The 16,066-nt window shown below is 36.1% G+C and overlaps 1 protein-coding gene across 2 annotated transcripts in view; it reads right to left on the bottom strand.

Annotated features, from left to right (window-relative positions):
* Nucleotides 1-15,115, bottom strand: part of COPB2 (COPI coat complex subunit beta 2) — a 29,942-nt gene extending 14,827 nt beyond the window's left edge. The window contains exons 1-8 of one of the 2 annotated variants that reach the window (XM_069475394.1): nt 14,909-15,115; nt 9,772-9,909; nt 6,481-6,567; nt 6,151-6,277; nt 5,152-5,300; nt 2,329-2,475; nt 1,331-1,430; nt 519-661 (exon numbers count right to left, since the gene is read on the bottom strand). In XM_069475394.1, coding sequence (XP_069331495.1) covers nt 519-661; nt 1,331-1,430; nt 2,329-2,475; nt 5,152-5,300; nt 6,151-6,277; nt 6,481-6,567; nt 9,772-9,825 — 807 coding nt within the window. In that variant the 5' untranslated portion in view covers nt 9,826-9,909; nt 14,909-15,115. The remainder of the gene's footprint in view (nt 1-518; nt 662-1,330; nt 1,431-2,328; nt 2,476-5,151; nt 5,301-6,150; nt 6,278-6,480; nt 6,568-9,771; nt 9,910-14,908) is intronic. The other variant, XM_069475393.1, reaches the window with a different exon arrangement.
* Nucleotides 15,116-16,066: the final 951 nt, after the last annotated feature.

The raw sequence follows: 16,066 nt of genomic DNA, 5'->3' as shown, positions 1-16,066 counted from the left end.
CCTTGGTCTCAGGTCACCCACGTGGTTCATTTTCAAGATTAAAATCCCCAGAACGGAACTTCTTAAACCACCGATGTATTGTGCATTCATTAGCCACATCCTTCCCAAACACTTCATTGATATTTTGAGCTGTCTGAACTGCATTGGTTCCACAACGCAACTCATATTTGAAAATAACTCGAATTTTTGACTTATCCATGGCTTCACAAAATTTGCTCTAAACAAAAAATTTGAAAGATAATCACAAGCCAAACCATGTGTTTGAAAGAATAAGGATGTACCTACACAAGAAATGTCAAAGTGAAATGCCAGAGATATCAACTGCCAAACTTAGTACTTAAGGAAATCGGACATTTCATACTTAATAACCTAATATTAGCTCTCCATTGTTTAATCTCTAGTGTTTAATGAAAGAAGTGCCAGTTTAATGAAACTGGTGACTTGGAAGATGACAGTGTTAAAATACAAGGTAAACTGCTTTGCCTATGTCCATCTACTTAGAGAGATAGTATAATTACCTTAACAATGATGCTCCCTTCGTCGTAGCCCAAAGCGACATTGTTGGACCCTCTTAGACTGGCCACACACCATACCCTTTCCATTCCATAATTTAATGTGCTCTCAAGCCGGTAGGTGCTTGAATGCCAAATACGCACTGTTCCTAAAAAGAACAATGTGAATATTCCCTTTTGATACAAACATCCAACAATAAACTGTGTCAGGTAAACGAACCACATGGAAGTCTTTCTATTGAAACAAAAAACACTTCCCGGCAGCTTAGCAACTGTTTTTGGTCTACAGTCTCTAAAAGCTTTTATAAAGCAATATAAACATAATAATAGAAAATGTATAAGAAACTAAAACTAAGATTGTGATTTTAAGTGTGAAATAACAACAGGATTTCCTGGGTACAGGGCTTCCCATGTGCCAGATGCTTTGTACCCATGATTTCTTTTCACCTTCTCACTGTAATGCTATAAAGTGAATATATATATTTCTATTTCATAATTTTCCCAAACCACACATTCATGAAGTGACAGAACCTGAATTTGAACCCAGGTTTGTTTGACTCTGAAACACATGCTTTTTCAGTTTTTCTCTAGTACATCTGGGTGTCCTCTTATTTAAGGATAGCATCAAAACACATTAGGATGTGATGATAATATTAATAATAACAATGCCCATTTACTCTTTTATAGCTTCAGCCTAGTACTCTAATAAAAATATCAAAATCTTTGGAAATCTTCAATTACAATGCAGAGACACTGCCTGGTTTAAATATCTCCTGAGTAATTACTAGCATAGGAATAAACACACACTTCTAACTTACCATCTTCTGAACCTGTGATGATAATTGGCAACTCAGGATGAAAACTGGCACAAGACACATTTTGGGCATGTCCCTCCAGGGTCTGCACACATGTTTTATTCTATAATTAAGACACAGAAAACATTATTTATTAGTGAAAAACCAGTAACCAACCCACCTTTAATTTTTTCAGTGCATAGATACATTATAAATGATAGTAGTTAAGACAACTTAAATAGTATCCAATAGAGAAATTTTTTGAAATAGAATAATCTTGTTATATATGTGAGTTTTCTCTAATTATTTCACAAAATAAACGTAAATGTAACCACCATATTAAAGAAAAAAAAAAAAAAAAACAAGTTTTCGTCTATTATTCCCCCAAATTCTTAGGATAATAAATTTTCCCCTTTATACTCATACCTATCATCTGTGGACTAAGTAGATAGTGCTGTTTTAGCTTTTAATATTTTTATTCTGTATTTAAGTAAAAATTTGAAAAAGTTTGAGGGTAAAACTGGTTTTCTAGGCTTCATTTTATTAACTGCTTAAAGAAACTTTTTATGTGAGAAACACAAACAAAGAAATTTAAGAAAATCTTGGCGATAAGAAGCATGGTAACAAGAGTTCATAACTAGGTTTGCAAGAGTTTTATGTGGCAAAATGGTTGTACCATAGCTATATCATGATATTGTTTACTGATCTGCTAGTTTTCAAATATAAATAGAAGTATGCCAATGAGGATACTGGATGATGTATAATTTAACATTAAAATGTTAATATTTCTAATTTCTATTATTAAATGAAAAATAAACATGCTGGCATTTTATTTTTAAAATCTTGATATGCATGTGTTCATTTTTATGGATAATTCTAGGAGCACAGTTTAACTACAAATCCTTAAGACTTTAATTGTTATGCTATGAACAGAGTTCAACAACCCAAGTTTTAACTGTCCTGTAAGAAAAAGAAAGAAACCTGTCTAACATATGGCGGGTAAGGTTATGAAAAAACTGTACCTGATAATCCCATATTTTAACAAGACGGTCATCTGCACCTGAAATGAGGTATGGTTTGTCGCCACCACTGTAGTAATCAATGCAATTCACCCCTTTTTCGTGTCCTTCCAGAGTGAAGTTTGGTGAAGAAGAGCCCAACTGCCACACCTTCAGAGAATAGCAACTGCTAGTCAATACAGGGCCTTGCTTTTTAGAAGGAAGATCCACCACACTTCTGACATATTACATAAAATGCCAAAGCCCAGGAAAGAAAAGCTAAGAAATATTCATTTTTTTCACCTGTTTTTGTTCTTTCTTACTTTACTTGAATTTCCAGGGGGCAGAATCACTCTATTGTTCTCTGAAAATGCCAATTTCTAGGCTTCATCCCTAGAGATTGTGATTCAGTTGATCTACAGTGAAGTTCAGGAATCTTAGATGTCTAAGACTTTGAAAAATCCTACTTTGAGGGTAAGAAATGATTTTATGAGAGATTTAATATAGAACTAATGAAAGTGGATTTAGTAAGATATATTAAAAGAAAGTTACTACTTAATTAAAAAATTTAGGCCGGGCGCGGTGGCTCACGCCTGTAATCCTAGCACTCTGGGAGGCCGAGGCGGGTGGATCGCTCGAGGTCAGGAGTTCAAGACCAGCCTGAGCAAGAGTGAGACCTTGTCTCTACTAAAAAAAGAAAGAAATTATATGGACAACTAAAATATATATATATATACAAAAAATTAGCCGGGCATGGTGGCGCATGCCTGTAGTCCCAGCTACTTGGGAGGCTGAGGCAGTAGGATCGCTTAAGCCCAGGAGTTTGAGGTTGCTGTGAGCTAGGCTGACGCCACGGCACTCTAGCCCGTGCAACAAAGCAAGACTCTGTCTCAAAAAAAAAAAAAAAAAAAAAAAAAAAAATTTAAAGTACAGAGGCCGAGGCGGGAGGATCGCTTGAGGTCAGGAGTTTGAGACCAGCCTGAGCAAGAGCGAGACCCCATCTCTACTAAAAAATAGAAAGAAATTAACTGGACAACTAAAAAAAAAAAAAAAAATATATATATATATATATATATATATATATATAAAAAAAATAAAATTAGCCAGGCATGGTGGTGCACGCCTGTAGTCTCAGCTACTCGGGAGGCTGAGGCACTAGGATTGCTTGAGCCCAGGAGTTTGAGGTGGCTGTGAGCTAGGCTGATGCCACGGCACTCTAGCCCAGGGAACAGAGTGAGACTCTGTCTCAAAAAAAAATAATAAATTAATTAATTAAATTAAATTAAAGTACAGAAAAGCAGTCAAAAGTTCCCACAGCAGAATTGAGCTTTATCTTTTTTACTGAGTGTCTACCACATAGGAGGCCCTGTGGGGAGTATATATAAACAAATGTTTACCACTTACTATATACAAAAAACTTTACTGGAACCAAAGATAAAGTAATTCTGATTCTCAAAATAAGCCTGATTTAGTGAAGAAAGTTAAAACTAAGTTTGAAATTTCCAACCTATGTCTAAAGTAAGGACAATCTGACAAAAAGGAAAAAAGTAAGGTCAAAATCCTAAGGTATTCAGACATATACTATGTAAGTAAAAAGAAAACTAATAAAAATGTTATACAGATGTAATCAAACATGTGTAAGCAAAAGTTAATTTGATTTTAAATCCATGCATATAGAGATATTTCAATCAATCAATTAATTATTTTTAATAGACACAGGGTCTCACTCTTGCTCAGGCTGGTCTTGAACTCCTGAGCTCAAGTGATCCTCCTGTCTTGGCCTCCTAGAGTGCTAGGATTACAGGCGTGAGCCTCCACACCCAGCCAAGATATTTTAAACATTGTGATGGAAAGGAATATGACTGCACTCAAGGCAACATGTATTAAGCATCTAGTATGGGCAAGACACTGTGCTGTTTGCTACTGAATGTCTGTTTGGGGGAAGACAGTGACATATAGTTCCTGCCCTAAATATCCAACATTTCAGAGGAAAAGATTTCCAAAAACACATTAAGATTCAATGTGAGAAAGGCTGTTATAGAGGCAAAAAGCAATGGAAGGAATGGGATTAGTATAACTGGCTCTGTCTAAGAGGTGAATTAGATGTCTGATAAGAGCTTCTCAGAGCAAATATTTGTGCTAAGCCTTGAAAGCTGGGTAGTTCTCTGGAGAAAACTAAATCAAAATGGGAAAATAAAGAGAATGCAGAAGAAACAGTTAAATAAGGTAAGGCTGTGTGAACATTCATGGCATCTCTAGAGGATGGTGAGTAGACCAAGGTTTTAGGAGATGTCTCATAATATTAGTCCAAGCTAGTCTTGGAAATCCTTGTCTTTCATACTAAGGCATTTGGACTTTATCCTTAAATTGGGCACTGACAAGATGGAATCCATGTTTTAGAAAGATAATGACAGCAATTAGAATAAGAAAGAGAGAATGGAGACAGATGGAATTTAAACATATAAAATGGATCAATAACGAGTGGGGTCAATGCATACACTAAAAGGAGAGGAAAGTAGTAACCTAAAAAAGATACTGGTGTTTTTCTTATTCTGGGTTTCTGAAGGCTGAACAAATTTTACAACTTGTTGCTTCCACACAGAAAAATGCTCCTGCATTAAGAGCACTGGGTTGCCACAATATTTTTCTACATAAAACATATCCTTCTGGGTTGAAATGAGAAGTCTTATTTTCACTTCAAAATAAGCTTTTAAGAAAACCTCTCAAAATAAATTTTGAGAAAAACTTTTAAGACAGGAGTAATTGTCTGGTCAGCCAGCAATAAAATGCCTAAAGCAATTATATTTTACTAACAATGATAACTGACACAAAGAGCAGACAACCTACCTTGATGGTTCTGTCCAAAGATGCACTGGCGAACTGATTATTATCTTTGGGGTTGATCACAATCTGCATTACATAATGGGTGTGGCCTTCAAACACTTGTGAACAAGACCATTTTTTATCCCAGTCCCAGAGCTTAATAAGCATATCATCTGGCCAAAGGAAAATCTCAAGTTAGGTGCAATTTCTATTTTTTCTTCATTTCAGAACTAAGACACAGAGTCTTAGTGCTTTTTAAGGCAGCAAACCTAACACAAATCATACATTCCATGATTTGCTGAAATAGAATAAAAACTAAATAGATTTTTTAAAATCCTTATCTATCCTATGAATAAACTTATCTCTCTATTAAAGTGGAGATAAATAAAATAGATTACTAATAGCAAATATAAAAATTTTGTGAAAAAATTTAAGAACAATTCAGTGAGCTTTAAATGACAGAAGAGTAATATAAGTTTGATTAGAATCTAAGTATGACTGAATAATGATGGCAATGACTAGAGAATAAGCACTTGCTCTTATAAAACTGGTTTAAAAAAGTTTTGAATTACATTTCAATTTTTAATTTAAAAATGTTTCAAAGAGCTATTACCAATTCAGTGCTACTTGTTTTAATTGCCCTCCAAAAGGTCCACTGTTCTATACATAATACTAAGGAGCAAACTAAATTGAATATAAAGATAAAACTGACTAGGGTCTATGGCAATCTGCCGAAAACTCATTCGTCAGGATGCAAATCAGCTTTCTGTTTAGCAGATGTTTAAACATCTAGACCTTCAGATCTTTCCTGACAATACAGCAACTGCTATACAAATCCTAAGTATAGCTGATATTTTACTGATAAGCAAGCAGCATCAATAGCACAGTAACGGATCTAAATAGTTTAAAGGCTGCCTGGAATTAGAACTCTACTTATAACAGAAGTTAGAGAATATCATGTCTCACTGAATGAAAATGAATTACCAAAAGAGATGCACATGACCAAAAGAAGTCATCTCTTACCACTGCTAGTTAGAATGAAAGGCTGGGTTGGATGAACGGCAATACAGCGAATGTAGTCTGAGTGTGCTTCAAACATATGGACTCTCTCCAGAGTATTGTAATTGAATACTCTAATCTGCATGTCATCCTAGAATGGAAATTTTAAAACCATCATCACTGTTATGAAGTAAATTATATGAAAAACTACATTATAGGCTCAAGGAACGAAGTCCATATTTCAAAATACTGCACTAATTAATAAAACAAATCAGGAATCAAAATTCTGCAACTAATTTACATAATCACTGGGCAATTCAGAAAATGGGATTAGAGATTCATATAATTACTCACCGCTCCTGTCACAACCCAATTCTTCCTTGCAACAAACTTTGCAGCTCGAACAGGAAGATCACACACTTCAAATGTCTTCACCAATGTCTTTAAATTTTAAGAATAATATACACATTGAGTTATGAGAGAATGTCTGAAAAATCTATTCTGCTATATTTAATACATCCAATTATTTTGATCACTTATAATCTTATATTCTCAGGCTAAAATACGAAAGCTCAACATTAAAATGAGAAAAAAATACAATAATCATCTTTTCTTTAATAGATTCAAAATTAAAACACTTTTAGAAGACAAGAGAAAGCAAATGTCCACAAGATGTTATTCCAGATCCTCTGTGCTCTGGCCCTTCTCTCCCTCTCTGGCCTCTCACCTTTGGCTACCCCCAGCCTTACCTCTGCTCCTATTCCCTCTGCCTGGAAAATCCACCCATGGAAATTTGTACTCCCCTTTTGCAATGTAGCACCTCATAATTATGTGTTTAATGTCAATCTTTCCTGCTATGCTAATGGCAAGAATCTTGTTCACCACTGTATGTATACCCAGAGCCTAGAACAGTAGCTGGCACACAAGTAGTACATGATAAGTATTAATATTTGTTGAGTGAATTGGCTCTTAGTTTCTTCTTTTTAAAAGTAAAACTCATAGAAATGGCTTATAAACAAGGTACAATTCTTTTGCATGCTTTAACAGTATGATTCCATACAAATGCTATTTATTTCTTTTTAGTAAAATATAAAAACACAGTGATTTATATGTTCCTTCAAGATGCTCAGAGTGGAATTATATACATAGGATAAAGGCAGAAAACTAGGACACCCTCCTAGAAAGAGCAGAGATAAATGCACCTATTTTTCCTCCCTTTTTGATGCCTGCTCTTTAAAATTCTGAAACTCAAACTATCATTTTTCAATCCCTCTTTTTGTACTAGAAAGCAATAATGAAATAACTAAAGAACACAATACAATCTTATTGATTAACCATGTACACTAAAAAAAGAATAGGGACTGGGTCAAAACTGTTGAGCCTACTCTGACTTTCCAAGCCAGATTTCGAATAGTCTTCAGACAAAGACTGAATGAAGGGGACATCAGCTCCAACCTGTATAACCGCTACCACCTGACCATGACACAGACGAGGATATCAGACAGAACATGCAATCCATAAGACAGCAGAAAAATCCACGAAAGCTTATGAGGAACCAACAAATCCAGGGTTCTGCTGAGCAGTAACAATAAAGCAGCTGCAGAACAGTCCTGGTTCCACACCACATATGTTCCATGGCTGAGATGAATGACATGAAAAATGATCTCCCTGTTCTAGAAGCCAAACAATCTAAAGGGTAGGGATAGCTACACATTCAGTACATAAAAATAACCAATGTAGGTTAGGAAAGTAATGACTAATACTTGTATGGTACTTTACAGGTCTCATACACAATTTTATCTAATTTTATTTGACCCTTTTGACAATCCTGTGATGCAAGGAGGACAAAAATTTCATCTTCATCTTAGATAAATATATGGAGGATCAGCTTGCCCACATAATTTTATCAGCAAGTTGGCTTCAAATGATAAAATATTGGCTTTTGTAAAATCCCTTTGCATCCATCACCTCAAAGAGTATATATCTCCTTATCTGAAATTCAAGCACATGTGAATTTAAGTCCAAAACCTCTCTGGCTCTCTCAAGAATTTTGCTCCCAATATACATGAGTGGTAAATAACTCCTGTTGGTGATAAATACAGGGAAAAAAGCAGGGAGAACCAAAAATAGATCAATCATTCAACAAAGACTTACTATTTACCATGAGCCTGACATTGTGTCAGGTGGTACTCCATGCACTGGAGCAAGAGTGGGAAATGAGACTAGGGTAATCCTTGTTTTTATAGAACCTCCATTCTTGGAGGAAAGAAGGAAATTAAACACGAAATTACCAATGAGATGAATTATGAAAGGGGAATCAGGGGAATCAGATGGTCTTGTAAGAGGGCATGGAAAGGTATAAAAGAGAAAAAGGAGGCAAAGTGGATGACACAAACAAAGCAGAGCTATATTATGGTAAAGCCTAGGGAAAGATAAGGGAAATACACCTGGGCCTGAGAGCATAGGATAGTCAAGTGATAGAGCTGAGAGATGGGCAAATGGAGCTAACAGAGGGAATCCCTAAAAAGAATTAAGGGGAGAGGATACCAACATGTCTGTAAAACATAATATCAGAAAGGTTTTAAACATCTGGATGGAGGACTAGACCAAAAAAAGCCAGTTGGTACGTATATTATCTGCATCAAAGCGAAAGGAAATCACACGATTTAAAATTGCAGAAAGAAATTCTGAATTAGTGATAAATGGAATGTATATTATTCATTAGTTCAACAAATAATTATTGAGTACTTATTATATGCCAGATTATGTTATAGATACTGGGATACAGCAGAAAGCAAAAGATAAAATGTCACCAATGGGATCTTGGTTTTGTGCACAGCCATTACTGTTTCATTATAGGGAGTATGAGAGGGTAAAGGAGGTTTTAGGTTTACTCCTGACCTTAGTTTCCTAACTCTATTTTTGCCATCTTAAATTCCTCAAATGTGAATTTTATCTGGATTTCAAGAACTTAACTTTGGATTTGGAGGATAATTGCTATATAAGCAGACACAAAACTGTATGGTATAGTGCTAGCTTTATGTTTTATACTCTGAAAGAAAAAGATTAAAGATGACCTAGAAAGGCTGTGGAGAATATGAGATAATTTGAAGGATATGTTATTTACTCAGGTGAAACAGAACATGACAAGCATTTAAGGCAGACAATCTGTAAGATGCAAACTATCATGTGGAATCAAAACTTGACTATAAATATTTCCCTAATATAATCTATAATCTGTATGGCTGGTTGAAAGTTATCTGCATATCATTACATTGAGTATTTGGGGTAAAATAAAAAAATCTCACATTTAAGATAGAATATTCACTGAATGGAAATTTAACTAATAAATACTTTAGAGCAAGTGATCTTTTTATTAGGATCAGTTTCCTCAATTTTAAGAGAACAAATACTACCTAAATCAGAGTTGTTTTAATTAAATATTTAATAACATACCTAGAACAAATTCTCCCACAAACTATCCCCCCATAAATGTTAGTTCTTCCATATTTAAAATACTTTGTACCAATTTATTAGAGAAAGCAGTTTGCAAATAACTACGGGATTCTGTGATATTTCTTCTCTTTCATTATGAACACAGTCTAACAGTATTTTATTTCCAATGAAGTCCTTAAAAATTCCTACCTGTGTTTCATGATTCCAAACACATACACTGCCATTGTAAAGACTTGCCAACATCCATGGCTCTGTAGGATGCAAATCCACACTCTTAACTCGGTCGGATCTAGCAGTTAGCTTTCTTTTAATATCAAGTCTCAGAGGCTAAGGAAAAACAACATTAAAAAAATTAAACTGCTAAGCCAAAGAAAACATGCTTAAGATCTTAACTAAAAACAGTGCATTAATAGGCCTACAAAACAATTCAGTTTTTTACTTTGCGAAATTACAGACACAGTTTCAAATCTAACACATCTACTTCTTCACTCATGCATACAAAAAATGAGAATACTTAAAATTTTAAAAATTATAGCAGTTCTAAAACTTTTTGGTCCAAGGACTCCTTTACACTCTTTAAAATTTTTGAAGATCCCCAAAGAGCTATTGCTAATGTGGGTTTTATCTGTTGACATTTTAGCATGTTAAAAATTAAAACTGAAACAACTTTAAAATATTTATGCATTATTTTCAAGTAACAAAAATAAACCCACTACATGTTAACTAAAATAACATATTTTTATGAAAAATGTTTTCAAAAGAAATTTAGTAAGAAGAGTGGAAACGTTTTACATTTATGTAAAACTCTTTAAAATCTGACTTAATAGAAGACAGTTGGTTTCTCATATCTGCATCTGCCTTCAATATGCTGTGATATGATGTTTTGGTTGATATATAACAAAAAATACCTGGCCTCACAGATACGTAGTTGGAAAGAGAAGAATATTTTAATAGTTTTTTCAAATCATAGGATATTCTTCTTTGAAGCTTGAGAAGTGGTAGTTTCTTAAAGGTTACCTGCAATGTGAAATCTGAAACCATATCAATAAACTGCTTACACTTTTATAGATTAAAATCCATTGGTCTATTCTGTACTTTGAATAGGTCTTTCATTCATGCATGATTTTGTGACATCAAGCATTGGTCATTTGGAAAATGTTGATTCACTGAGTTATGCAGATCTTCCAAATGTTGATACATCATTATAACTATATTTTATAAAAAATATTACATTCATTAATATCACCACCTATCTCAACTGATATACTATTAGGCACTGGAAATCTGCAAAGTTCAGTGATAGTTTTCTAAAATTCTAATTTTTACTTGAAATCTCTAATTTTATCATTGGTAACAAATACTGTCAGGGACCAACTAACTTCTTTCAGTTTTTAAAAAATGTCTACCAAATAATCAAATGTAACCACAGTTTCTCAGTGTCTCAAGTAAAGCTCACAACTTAACTACAGACACGTTTTTCCTTGAGAAAACCACCACAGAACTGCTTTATGAATACTCTCCATTTCATTACGCAGAATAGTTAAAAGATAGATATTCAAGTGTAGAGATGTAATAAAATTAACAACCTTTACTCTTTCGTCAACAACATTCTTAAATGAAACAGTTATTTTTTGTTTTGTTTTTCTTTTTAGAGACAAGGTCTCCCTGTTGCCCAGGCTGGTCTGGAACTCCTGGCATTAAGCAATTCTCCTACCTTGGCCTCCCAAAGTGCTGGGATTACTGGCATGAGCCACTGCATCTAGCTTTTAAAAAAACCGTGGCAATGAAGAACATATTGTCAGAACAATTTGGTGCCACTGCACCAGCAGTTTTACCTTCCATTACTTTTACATCACCAGTGCAAATATAGCATAGTGAAAAGGGCCAATAGCATCTTACTATTAGGAAAACAGTTTTAATTTGTGGAGCCCTGGAAGGAGTATCAGAGACTCATAAGAGAATATAAACCACACTTTGAAAACCTGTGGTTTATAAAATATCTAGTAAATAAATTTAAAATATCTATTAAATCACAATTTTGTGTTCATGTCATTCAGGAAATATTCTGAAGAACTGTTATTCATGAAGTCCTAGTAACTCTAAATCATAATATTAAATTGATTTCTTCAGAGAAAAGTAGATTTTGGCAAAAATATTAGTAAATGCTCAGTAATGTAATGTGTGATCATAATAATAATGTGTGAAGGCCTCTGGAGGCAAATGGGAATGTCTGAAATATTTTAATGGATTTACATTACAGAAACCTAATGAAATTGGAACAATTTTTTTAATGCTTTTAAAATTTTATTTCAAAATTGAAACAATGTAAAAAAAAATGCACCAGAAATCTTATGATCCAGAGAAAAACACTAGTAATGAAATTGGAACAATTTAAAACAAAACAAAAATATTCTCTCAAGTCAGAATATACCAATAGTTTAAAATAGCCTTTTTAAGCCAGATTCTTCATCTGAAGCACAGAACCGAAAATAACTGGACTAACTATCTTCTCCATTCTCCCAAGGTTGCCACTCTAGGAGAAAAGTTAATTCATTATATAAAATGATGCCTTAAGGCAGTAGGCTTAATTCTCTCTTGGAGGCAGGTTGAGAAAAACTAACTTAAAATATATTTCCCCTTCAACAGGTCTTAAATACAACCTAAAAGCTTTTTTGGCAAGTTAAATTACTGTCAAATCTTTACTGTCGTGATCTTCTATGATGATCATGAATGGGACAGAAATTTAAGGTTACTTTTGAACATAAAATGAAGATCTAGCAAAGATAATTTCCTAAGACAAAGCAAACACCTCACAAGGCTTTTACTCATGTCTTTTTGGATCTCTATCAAATTTGGGTCTTTGACTACTTCAAACCTTGTTCTTACTTCTATCCACACCTCCTTCACTCTTAGCAACAATCTTTACCTCTCTCTTACTTTACTTTTATAAAAGATCAGAGTTCTCTGTCTCTTCTCATCAATTTCCTCAAAAATGTTTCCACTGTCATCTCTTCCTATCTCAAATATTCTACTTTCAAACCATCATCTTTGCATTCCTTGCTAGTTCAGGGAAGTGAGACCTTTTACTTCTTTACTTCATCAATTTCTGAACTTTGCCCCATTAATTAATTACTAATCACAAATTTTAACTCCTTTTTCTCTTCAGAGCGGACAGATACAACATGTCTATTATGTGCCAGGAACTATTGTGGAGTTTTCATATAAGCCAGCTCATCTCACACTCTTGGACACTTATAAATTGTGTACATTTTAACCTTAATACGTATTTTAAATTTTTGATTATTGAGTAAAAGTGATGCTCCAGAAGGTGGGCCAGGGAACTCTGAGCAATGCCAGTACGACTACGAACTTTCAAAGCCTAAGTCTCAGTTTATAAAGCATAGATAAGAGCTCTTGTGATAATACTTCTCCCAACTTTTAAGTGACTACTTTGAATGTACTAGGCACTTTGGGACAACAATAATTAAGATGCTCACACTGTAGCCTCAACTCTAAATGTCTCCTTACATCTTCCAAAAGGTGGGTGCATTAGGACTCAGCTTAAATGCCACTGCCACCAATAAGACCTTTCTGATTATCCCAGCCTGAAGTATTCTTTCCTAGCGGATCCTGTAAGATTTCATTTTAACCATTGATGATACATTTATGTGCATATGTCTTCTTGCTTTCTAGAGTAGATGCTCCTTAAAGGCATGGTCATTACTTATACATGTCTTTATCTCCACAGCACCTTTTATATTTGGCTATGGGGGTTTAAGGACAGACACTATAACACAGGACTAGAGCATCAATGATAGATTCAAATTTCAGTTCTACCACTCATTTCAAATGTGCAAAAGTGGGCAAGTTTACTTCACCTCTTTCAGGTTGGACTTGTGTGAGACAGGCATAATACTATTATTATTGACCTATTAGTGTTGTAAGAATTAAATTCAGAACTATGCAGTTAGAGCAGTGCCTGGCCTATAGTAACCACACCATAAGCATTATTGAAACTATCCCCCAGCTGTTGAGAGAATCAGGTGGCAATTGTTTAGCAAAATGCATGGCACATAGTAAATAGTCTATGGTAAATGAGCAAATGAGCAAATTCACATTTTGTGTTTCACATAAAAGATTTAAAATATATTAAAGAAAATGAGGGCAATATTTCATTATTAAAATACTTTTTTAAATGTAAAGACTGTAAAAGAAAACTAAATTAGGCAGATCCAAGGGCCTTTTTCAAAAATGTCCATTACTGCAAGCACAGCAGATCCAAATTAGAGCAGGTCGTTAGTAACATGAAGTGGCATAATTAAGAGACTTGACGTCTTGTTCAGGTGCTGTTAACCTGGGGTCCCAAGAAAGTCCATAGATGAGGAAGGGGTGGGGAGAGGTGTCTGTGAGTGAACACAATAAATTTTATTCGAAAAGGTGTGTTTCTGTGTGGCATTTTTCTAGGGGTATTCATAACTTTCATCAGTTTCCCCAAAGGATCAACCTCTTTCTAGTTCCAACTTTGCTGCAATTAGCCTTATACAAACTTAAAGCTTTTTTTTTTTTTAAACTGCCAACGAAGGACTGGATTTATTAACCCCTGTGGTCTTCACGTTCCAAAATCTTTGATTCTGTGTTTTATAACAAGTAAAACTTAAAAAAGCAATAAAATGCTTAAATATAAAATACTGAAAAGATATTCTCACATTATCGTATTTTTTTATTATTATAGCACTCTTGTGTAAAGCATTTTAGGGCATTTTTGAGAGTGAGGGTGATAATAAAAACGTGCTGTCATGACTTCTATTCCAGCCATTGTATTTGCAAACGCAGAAAACCACACCAGCCAGTATTATAAACAGCACCCCCCCCACACACACACTCTCCTTTTCTCCCTAGAAAAGCTGAGATTCCAAAACATTTGAAATTCCACTTTTGATTTCATATACATTTTTTTCCTGGGCATCTCTGCTTAAGTTCGTAGTTTGTGGTCAGCGCACACTATTCCAAAAACAAACCCAACAGGAGTACACGATTAGCTCTGTTTTAAGAGCAAAATAAAGTAGTTTTGCCAAAGCCTCCTACCGAGTTCAACGTTTTCTGCCTCTTGTATTTCCCCACACCACCGACTCCGTTGCAGACCGCAGGAGCTCCGGTAAGTGCCGTAAGCGCCAGGGGTGTCAGGGACCCCTCAGTCGCAGACATTGCATTCCCAAACCATCCCGGCCTCCTGGGCCCCATAGCTTCCTCCCTTCCACGACTCAAACTGGACCAGGACTCAAGGCCAGAGGCGGCGGCCATAGCAAGAGCCCAGACCGCTGCTTACCGCAGCCCTCAGTCCAGTAGCCCCAGGAATCACCCATAGCCGTTGGGTCCCCCGCTCCCTCCTGCAGGGTCTGGACTTACCATGGCTGCGTCGGTCCCAGCCCGTACGGTCCCACTTGCTACCGGAGGCACAGACCCTGAGAGACCTACCGACCCGCCGACCCGCTGACTGACGTGGAACTTCCGGGAGATTATTCTCGCGATAGTCGGAGGCCAAGGGCGTGAGCGCCTGCGCAAATCCCGCACAGAGCTGGCGTTTCCAAGCCCCGCCCCAGTTTCCCAGGCAACGTGGCTACCCAACACGCCCGTAGCCTACCTGGCGCTGCCTGGGAGGTAGCGTACGGCCCAGATCTCGGAGAGCAGTGGCTTGCGGCTGCTGAGCGTGGACCAGGACTAGAAAACGGAGAGATTAAAAAAGACGAGGAAAACGAAATTCCTATTCCCCTGTGGGATGCTAGCAGCAGGGGAAGCCTATGGCGGAGGCGCTGTCGGGCCTCCTCTACTCTGGCTCTGGGGGGAGGGAAGAGGGAGAGAGAAGGAGAAACTAGACGAACGTGCTCTGGTCGCAGAGTACAAGGCCCACAGCGTTCTCTGCGGGCGCTGGACCAGGAACTGATTGAGGCTGAAAAGATAGGGGCTGAACTCTGGGCTGAGCTTCAGGCATTTGAGGTCGGAGGGAGGCCTAAGAGCCCTCAGTTCTGGAGCTCTCCGGGAGATGAGACTACGATTGCCTTTTATTAGCCATCGGCTGTATTATTCATTCAACAAATATTTATCGATCTTCGGCTGTGTGCCGAATTATCTCCATTTTATTGATGAGGAAACTAAGGCTCAAAGAAGTTAAATATCCCGGCCAAGATTGCATAGTAATTGGTAGAATCAGAATTTGAACCCAGACTGATTTGTCCTCACAGTCCTGTGCTATTTCTACTACAGCAAAATATCTCTTCATTAAGGTAGTTGAACTCAACAATAAATGCCTATGCTGTAGGGGTTGCAAAATAAAGTGCAAGAGCATTTGCCAATCACTCCTCTTTCACATCCCCTCCATTCCTTTTTTTTTTTTAGTAAAACATTGTGGGCCAAATAAAACTTGCCACTCTCTGGCTACATATAAACGTGTATCTCTGACTTGATAGAAGCCTTGGAGTCTTTTTAG

Source organism: Eulemur rufifrons, chromosome 7 (assembly GCF_041146395.1).
Source record: "Eulemur rufifrons isolate Redbay chromosome 7, OSU_ERuf_1, whole genome shotgun sequence".
Classification (NCBI taxonomy): domain Eukaryota; kingdom Metazoa; phylum Chordata; class Mammalia; order Primates; family Lemuridae; genus Eulemur; species Eulemur rufifrons.
This window is presented reverse-complemented; position numbering and strand designations above follow the sequence as displayed.